The sequence below is a fragment of the Branchiostoma floridae genome, chromosome 15, assembly GCF_000003815.2.
Source record: "Branchiostoma floridae strain S238N-H82 chromosome 15, Bfl_VNyyK, whole genome shotgun sequence".
In the NCBI taxonomy this organism is placed as follows: Eukaryota; Metazoa; Chordata; class Leptocardii; order Amphioxiformes; family Branchiostomatidae; genus Branchiostoma; species Branchiostoma floridae.
In genome coordinates this window covers 18,934,486-18,944,049 of record NC_049993.1, presented here as the reverse complement: position 1 = coordinate 18,944,049, position 9,564 = coordinate 18,934,486, and the positions used below count along the sequence as shown (strand labels likewise).

General features: G+C 42.6%; 1 protein-coding gene across 1 annotated transcript; it reads right to left on the bottom strand.

The window, feature by feature from the left end:
- Positions 1-680: 680 nt before the first annotated feature.
- Positions 681-9,470, bottom strand: LOC118431751 (delta(24)-sterol reductase-like). Its single transcript, XM_035843047.1, has 10 exons — positions 8,989-9,470; positions 7,204-7,359; positions 6,589-6,694; positions 5,734-5,852; positions 4,978-5,139; positions 4,197-4,301; positions 3,642-3,782; positions 2,393-2,590; positions 1,489-1,667; positions 681-983 (listed from the first exon to the last, which is right to left on the bottom strand). Exons 1-10 carry the CDS (start codon positions 9,220-9,222, stop codon positions 830-832), a joined length of 1,554 nt encoding a protein of 517 aa, XP_035698940.1. The 5' UTR covers positions 9,223-9,470; the 3' UTR covers positions 681-829.
- Positions 9,471-9,564: the final 94 nt, after the last annotated feature.

Here is a 9,564-nt window from a genome sequence, read left to right as displayed (position 1 = left end):
TCTTTGTCTATGATTGTAGACAATGTACCACCTCACAGTGTAACACTGACATCAGCTATGTATTCTGGTAAGTACACAATGTGCAACGATACAAGCTGCATCTAATTTTAGACTATGCTTACTGACTTCCCCCGAGGTTGACGTAATCTTTGGTACAACAGTGCACAATGTGTGCATTTTAGGTCATGTTGATTTGATTATATGGATGACATCCGCACACACGTAAATTTTTTCCATTTCCAAACTTGTTTTATTCGCACACCTGCATCAGTTTTGGGGTTCCCACATGATGTCATCTATAGAATCAAATCAACATGGCCTTGTGGAAAACAATTGTCTCACAGCTGATTCTTAATATTGGAAGTGGAGTGCTTCATATACACTAGGAGTGGGTACTGGTACAGTGTAAAAAAACTGGACCTGAAAAATTTGGGTGGACCAGATGTTGGACCTATTGGAAATATCAGGCCATTCACACGTTTTGGGGCTTAGCGGTCGAGGAAAATAACAAGAGCCAAGTAGAGTAGAGTCTGTCATTTCTACCAAGTTTAACAGTCAATAGTACAGAGGCAGCCTTGTAGAATTTGAAAATGCCAGTGGGAGTCGAATTCTCCACAAAACAGATTTCTTAGAGAAATGGACCATTGTTTTGAGTATCATCCATTCAAAAAAAGTTCTCACATATTGAATCAGGTTCAGGTCCGCACTTGGACCTGATCCTCTGGACCTGAACCGGACCTGGACCTGAATTTTATGTACCTGTACCCACCCCTAATATAGACAATAAAGTGCCTGTTGGTAAATCTTCACTGTGGGTTGTCCTCAGCGTTTAGAGCCTGTTCTTCTTGCAGATCTTGTCGAAGACCTCAGGAAAGGCCTTCTCGCACCCGAGGTCCGTCCGCAGCTTGTCGTACAGGGTGTGGTCAAACGTCTGGCGGAACTCTTCACGGGTCATGTAGCAGTCAGCGTACAGCATCTGGAAACTGGGGGGAAAAGTCATTTTTCATTCTGATGTTAGTCTGAGGTTGGGGGGGTGAGCACAATTCTGGTTGTGTATCAAAGAACCTTACTATATGAGGAATTATCTTTGTCACATCACATAACATACAGCATCTGGAAACTGGGCCTAAAATGTCCACATTTTCGTTTATTGCAGAATGGCACCTTGGTAACACAAACAGTTTGGGTTCAAGAAATGCCATCAGTTTTTGGACCGTTTCAGATGTTTGGCAAAGTCAAAAAGATATGCAGAGGAAGAAGAAACATCTTATTCATTACACCAAAATGGTTCTTTCACCTAACATATTAAGAATTGCCTTTAAAAATCCTTTTGAATGAACTTGTGTCAAATGTACCTAAGAAGATCTTTGCTAGATCTCCTTTGTTGAGGTTGAAATTTGGAAAATCTATTTGAAGCTTCTCCTTTACTGGGGCCTTATACAAAATGTTTGTACAAAATGTAGGTGTGTAAAGGAAAATGGTCCCTACCCGTTCACGCTGCGTACATACTCCTCCAGGCGGCGGGTGGTGGCGGTCGCTTCGAAGTCGAGAGTCTTTGGTTCGCCGTACGCGCCGATGTCTACGTACATCTCATCCTCATCACCCTTGGGATGTACCATTCCGGGCTGGGAGGGGAGCAGCATGGGGCACATCCACAGGGGGTACAGCTACAGGGGCAGAGAGGGGGATATTACATGATTACATTGAGAGCTGTAATGACCTATACTGAACTCCCATTGCAGTTGTGTACATATAAAATGTCTATAGATGTTTCTTCCAATGCATGGTCTGAGACATCATTAATGGCACCTCTTATGAGGATAAACTGAACTGAACTAAACTTCCAATTTGCCTTACTACTTCAAATTTGCTAAAAATTCAAACTATTATTACTTTCTTGCAAAACACTGTACCTTTGTAGGAATCAAATCTGTGACTGCTCAATTCCATCTCTGCTAGCCGAACCAAAAGCCTAGCTTTACTTAATGTATGTTACACGAATTGTAAAAACGAATAAAAACTGTGACCTCCCAATCCTATGTTCGAACACGAACCTTGATCTCGAACGAACATTCATCCCCTTGGACAAGGTACAAATATTGGACACTGAACCGGATTACTTTGTGAGGGGGGTTAAGGAGGCCATCTACATAAGAGCACATCAGCCGACACTCAACAGAGACGGGGGCCGATATCGCCTGCCAGGCATTTATGTTTCGTTACTAGAATCACGTGTCTCTAAGTCACGTGATCAAAGTAACTGAATCATCACTCCTGAAGAAGGTCGACAGAAGTGCGACTGAAAATTCGAGGTAAGCAAGTTTGGGTGTTGTAAGACAGTGAAAAATCTTCAATATGTACTACATCAACACAGATGAGCTTTCATGCGAACCTTGATCTCCTTGTGGAAGACCCTGAGAGCCTCGGACATCTTGCCGAGCGGGACCAGCATGTCCTGGATGACGTGATGTTTCTCGTACAGCTGGCGAACCGTCTCGCCCTGAGTCAGCTTCAGCAGCGACACCTTTGGGGGGACCATCCACCCGCACAGGAACCGGAACACCGGGTTGTTTCCGAACGGGATGATGTCCTATAAACAAACAAACAAATAAACAAATGTTTTATTTCAAAACTGTACCAGAAAATTTGACTTTTTCAAAGGACATGATGTCCTATATACAAACAAACAAAATATCGAGCAGGGCTCGAAATCTCTTTTTGAGAATAGGTAAACAGGTACACACAATGTATCTGTATCTGTATAGCCGGTATAACCGCCATTCGGTGTAACACATCAGCTTCGCAGGCACGCGATGCGGCAGCAGCTAGTTATATTACACTGAACGATCCGTCATACCTAACTTTTGCACATCTATCTGCAAGCGTTCTTTAAAACTATCCAGAGAAGATGCCCCTACTGTACTTGGTGATAAAAAATTCCAATCTGCGATAGTTCTGGGAAATTTTTGAACACATCAATCCTAGCTTGAAAACTCTGGTACTTGAAGTCATGGCTGTTTCTTGTTCTTTTTGAGCTGGTATTAGATACTTATCAGTTGGTACGTCCACCAGCTTATTGGTCATTTTGTACATCATGCAAAGTCTGGACATTTTTCGTCTGTCAGGTGCACCTAAATTAAAAATCTGGGTGCAAAGAGAAGAAATGGGATAACAACATAATATAAAGGTACATGTGGTTTAATACAGCTGAAGAACCTGTTCATTTAGATAAGAGAAACAAAAACAACTTGGCAAAAGCACTTCTTCACTTATTATAACTAAACACTAAACACTGCTGAGTGATGTTTCATGTGATTAGTCCTACATGCAAATATTCACAGTAACTGTAACACAGTTGTTTAGTAACACCTCTGAGTGTTACCTGGTATCCAGCCTATGGTGGATAGGCCAGGCACTCTTTGAGGCAGATGAAGTTCTCTGCTGCTGGGGGTAATCTTTCACACCTAGTACGAGTTTTACACTATGAAGGAGTTTCAACCTAACCCAACCATGTACAAAAAAAGTTTACCTGTAGCTCCCAGAAGATACTGCGAGTGTGCCTGTGGTAGTAGTGTGTTAGTGTTTACCTGTGGTAGTAGTGTGTTAGTGTTTACCTGTGGTAGTAGTGTGTTAGTGTTTACCTGTAGCTCCCAGAAGATACTGCGAGTGTGCCTGTGGTAGTAGTGACGCAGCGGAATGTACTCGACCCCAGGCCCAGTCTTCAGGAATGACTCCACATGCTTGAAGAACCACGGCTTGTAGTACAGCCCGATGGAGTTCACCTGGGATGGAAACAATCCTCGTCACTAACATGCTGAAAGCCCAAATTAGTTGCTGAATCTAGTTACTGCAAAATCATTACTGTGTAACTGTTACAGCATTTTAAGAAAATGCTCTCTATAAACACTGTTGTCCAAAGTATCCAAAGTGACAGGACGGACATCATCTCAGCCCAAGATTTGACCATAATTGTAAGCACATTCGTCAACACTTTTATCAACAAGTGGGTTGGGTTCTTTCATGTGCAGGGGTTTTGACACCTGAAGCTCCCCCATACACAGCACAAAAGCCCTAACATCTCTGAAGAAGGATGATCTTATCACAGAACTGCAGTCCTTTCTATAAGAACCACTTTTCCCGGCTCTGTCTGATTGGTCAGATTAGTGCTATGACAATGACCTAGAGACCACGCCTACCTTTCCAGGCTCTGCCTGATTGGTCAGGTTGGCTGTCATGACGACCGCCTGGTTCTCATTGTACATCAGTCCCTCCACAAAGTCGTTCTCACTCTTCTTCATGACCTGGGAACAACCAAAGAAAATTAATAAGGATTATTTCTACTGAACTTGATTATGTCCAGTCAGATGTAATAAGCTGACAGCAAGTTGGGCTGCAAGTTGCTTTCTCTGTTCAACACTCTGCTAACAGGAGAAAGCACATGTGAGTTAAATACACTTTATTACCAAAGACTTTTAAGTTGTAAAGCCCTACTGCAGTGGACCTGTGTGGCCCAAGGGCTAAAGAAACGGAGATGGCTTTGACTGACTTTTAACTTTCAACAGACTAAAATACATGGGCCACAACACCTTAGGAAAGCAGCCCTTGTCGAATAGGCTGCCCTGCACAGATGAGTGTCAGTGAAACCAGTGCTTGAAATACACCTTTGCCAAACTTAATTTTAAACACAGATAGCACATTGCACAACCTGAAATTTTGCAGTTGGAGCCCTGCTTTTCCCCCGCCTATGTGCATAAGCTTTTGTATTTATGTCTTGATAAGATAAAACATAAGTAGTTACATGTAACTGGTAGAAAAGATTATGGGTATGTAGCTGATTTATTTAAGTAATAACTTCGAAGTGGGTAAACATAAAATGTTGATGGCACAACCTAGCTTCTTATGACTCAGGATGCTGCCTGTGCAACCTGGCTGAAAAAAGGATTTCGCACACAGGTGAAACCCAGCCCATGTACTGACCTCCTCAGTGTAGACCTTGTTGATCTCCTCAGCGCTGTGGCAAGGCTTGTACTCCACTTTCACGAAGTTCGCCGCGTGAACAATCTTAATCTCCGCAGCAACCAGGAATCCCAGGGTTCCATGGGACCAGGGCACGGAGTAGAACAGGTCAGGGTTCTCATCCTGGATGTGAGAAAAAGTTTTTAATGGATTATGGAAGCACCTGAAACAGTCAAAATTGCCCTAAAAGACCATTCTCGTGACTAGGGGTGGGTACCAGTACAGAAACTTCAGGTACAGGTACAGGTACGATTCAGGTCCAGAGGGTAAGGTCCTGGTCCTCAGGTTTGTGAAAACTTTTGAATGGACAGTACTCAATACAATGGTCCAATTTTCTACAAAAGGATTCTGTTTGGTGGAGTATCCGACTCCCTCTGGCATTTTAGAATCCTGTCTTCATGTACATGTACATTTAGACTCTGTATGCTTGACAGTAGATACTTATTAGAAATAAATGTAAACTCTACTCTACTTCACTCTTATTATTCTTATTATTTTCTTGGACCTGTAAGCCCCAAAACCTGTGAATGCCTGCAGATATAATCTGAATAATTTTCTATTTGGTCCAACATCTGGTTCACTGATTTGTATCAGGTCCATTTTTTCGGACTGCTCCACCAAGACTGGTAACCACCCCTGTTTAGGTACAATGTACACATCCCTACATGTAGCTCAAAATGTAAGTATGCATGTAATGAGAGCAGACACATTCCCCACCTTTGTGCACCTGACCAGACTCCCGTCAGCAAGCACCAACTCAAACGCTTCACAGGTGTGCTGGAACAGTCCATAGTGATGGGAGGAGGTCTCCACACCTACACCACAGATAAGGCCACCTGCAACAGAACAAAACTGTAGTCAACATGCTGGAACAGTCCATAGTGATAAGGCCACCTGCAACAGAACAAAACTGTAGCCAACATGCTGGAACAGTCCATAGTGATGAGGCCACCTGCAACAACAGAACAAAACTGTAGCCAACATGCTGGAACAGTCCATAGTGATGGGAGGAGGTCTCCACACCTACACCACAGATAAGGCCACCTGGACAAGGAACAACAGAACATGCCTGTAGTTAACATGTCAAACCACCTGTAACTGTATGCATAACCCACCTGTAATAGTAGTTTATGTATGCAGAACAAAGATACACTTTCAATGCACTTTAAACTTTCAAAGTGAGTCTAGACAGGGTTATGGAACATAAAACCAACCAAAGAGCACTGGTCCACTGCAACAGTCAATGTGTGGCTGTCAGTTAAAAAACAATAATGACTGGTTCAATGTGTACTGCATCTAGCTATAGGTGTTACTGCTAACAATGTGGTTCCAATGGTAAGGCATTGTCACATAGTATTACATAGATATTGTGACAATGAGTTGACCAATCAATCAATCAATCAGTGAGCGGTTCAAAACCTAAAGTCCAATGGCTACACCTGGGGCAATTGCTGTTGTATTGAGGTCACCTGATCGATTGTTTTCAGCCCCTGGGTGCGAGGAGAGAGTAGTCAGCCCACCCAATAAGCAATAACCAACCAATGAATTAATCAATCAATGGATGAGCCGTACCGACAGTGAGATCGTCGAGCTCCGGCAGCACAGGAATGGTCCATCCCAGTGGCAGCAGTGAGGCTGTGACCTGTCCCATGGTGGCCAGCGGCTCCACTCGGACAACCTACAAGCACAGGCACAGGGGGGGTCGGGAACTTAGCTTTGGGACAGCAAATATCTGCCACTACGTATGAAAAGGGTACTTTTTTGTACCACCTTAAACTACAGGAGGTCTTAACTCAGACAAGTTTCTGAGACTACATAAACATGTAGAAGGTTGCATATTGTAAATTTAACTCTTTTTTTAAAGCCTTTTTTTTATAGCCAATTGTTGGGGTGAAGACTTATCAGCTACCTACTATAGTAGGCTGGCATTCAGGCTCACTATTTTCCTCTCACAATGAGAAAAATACTTTGATGCAACAACAACAACAATAAGAAAATGACGTTAGAAACTGAACTTATGTCAACATTTCTTTCATTCTTCTTTCAAAGCTTTCAAAACGCAATATGGGATCAGAAATCAAACTACCGTCACAGATGAACTTACATTCAAGTACAGAAATCAAACTGTTTACAAAAACAAATAATTTCACACATCAGAAACAAGGCATCTCATTGGTGCAGTCTGACCTGGCGCTCGATGTCGACCTCCAGGATGTCGATGAGGTTGATGTTGATGTTGCGCATCGTCTGCTTGTACTTCCCGACACGGAGGCTCATGGTCTGCCAGCCCGCCCGCGCCGTGCACATCTGCGAACGGCTGCCATCTTCCTTCCACGCTCGCACCTGCGGAAAGAAGAAAACATGTCAGATTCCGTCTTCCCGCCATCTACAATTTGCTGCTGACGTCATCTTCCAACTTCCGGAATGTCAGTGATGCAAAACATACATCTGACTGTAACAAACGTACAAGGTTGACAAGCTTAACCAAAAATTCATGGTGAGTTTCTTTCTTTGTGTCGAACAAAGCTTAAAATTTACAACTATGGATTCCAGCAACACAGATGAGCTTTCATTCAAGAAACAAATGTAGCTCAAACTTGTTTCCAAGTTTCCAGGGAAAATCTTTAAGGACAACTATATCTTATCATATATATATGGATTGCAAACCCTTCCAGTAGTGGGCAAGACAACAGGTTAGGATTTGACCTATCACCCCTCTGGTCTAAAATGGGGTCAACATCCAGTAGAGCATACAAGACACTCTGGTCAAACAATAAACCAATTATAAAAACCTTTATTTATAATAGGCAGTCATGTTGGCCCTGACCTTTCTTCTTTAGATTCTGTAGGAGGCAAAGGTCGATGGAAATACCCAACTAATACCTGGTTAAATAAAATAAATGTAAATGTAAATGTACTTTTCTTTCCAGAAGGACATTAAATCAGACATTTATGCACATAATTTCGGTTAAAATTGCATTTTTAGAATATTCATAACATGTTGGCCGTGAAATACTTGTAAATATGTAATTTGTAATTAAAACTAAATTTGTGGGACAAAATCTTCCCTCTGCAGGTTTTGTCTGCATGCGTGACTGACATGCTGAAAGTCCAATATTGACTTAGCTTTTCTGTGTGGTGGACGTTATGTACTTTTATAGAAATGCTCTCTTCGGGCTGCTAAATTCACCAAGAGAATTCAAAGTTCATCCCTAAAACACAGTCACTAGTATACACATAACATTTCAATGACGTGTTCTTGGTTTGTAAGAAAAGCCTCCTTCAATTTATCTCTTCAATAGATAATCTAACTTATTTTTCTAAGGTAATCTAATTCTAAAAAATTCCAGAAGTGTTGCTGAATTCGCTGTTTTGCTGGGTTGCTGAATTCGCCAGCCATTCAACAACAAAAACTCCTGAAAACCACATCATCCAGAGTTGATGAATTGGTTTTCACTTCATTGCAACATATGCCCAAATGGCAACAACCTTGGAACATTCTAGATAACACAGTGAAGGTGACAGGTGGAATGGTTCTGTTGCCATGGCAACACAAACATTGACATCAGACCACACTGTGGTCCCACATCTAAAATATCACCAATATTGTAGTCTTAGTCTCTTAAATATAGTCATGCTTAGCCCAAAATAAACAGAAACACGATCGCTAGGCCGTCACCAAGAGAGACACCTCAGGTGACAATACCGTCACGTAATCTCCTTGCTCCAAGCAGATGTAACGTTATGTGGTTTGCAACGTTTTTGCTATCCAATTCACTCGTTTTGCACGACTTTTATGTGGTTCCATTTTCAAGAGGACATGTCTTCATCGTAACAACAACTTAGAAAACAAGCCAAAACAAAAGACGTCACGTTACAAGATTAATACGAGCTCCTACCAGACATCTGCTTGGAGGTTACGAAACGCCCTTGTGTGAATCGATGTCTAATTAATTTGTCCCAAGGTCTGACCTGTTTCTGGATATTCCTGACCCTCTCGTCATGCTTCTTGGGCGCGCTGTGCAGCTGGAAGACGATCCAAGTCCGCAGGTAGTGGTACAAGTCGAAGATCACGCTTAGCGGCAAAAGGAAGAAGCAAACAAACACCCATCTCTGGTGCACCAAGACATACTCTATCCCCTTCAGGTGAACCCAAAGTCCAGCGCCACCGAAAACCACCAACAGAAAAAGCAAGAAACCGAGCATCTTGACCGAGACTGACGTTCAGAAATGTTGGAAGGGATGTCTAAAATGCGATCTATGTTGCAGTTGGAGCGTTTCTGCCCCACAGTCGCAGTTTGAGAGAGTTTTGTTCGCGGGCTGGTCTATGATTCGCTCCCACCGCTGGCGTGACAGGTCCTAAATGCCTCTGTAGGTCAGAGGTCGGCAGGTGAGTCCACAAGACGGCAGGCCGCCTCCGGACTTTCACCTGCCACTGTTTACTTATTACGCATATTGCTAAAATTTTTATCTACAAAGCAATGATTAAGTAATCTATCTAGTAATGTCATAGATAAGACGATGCTTTGAAATGTGCTTCATTTAGCC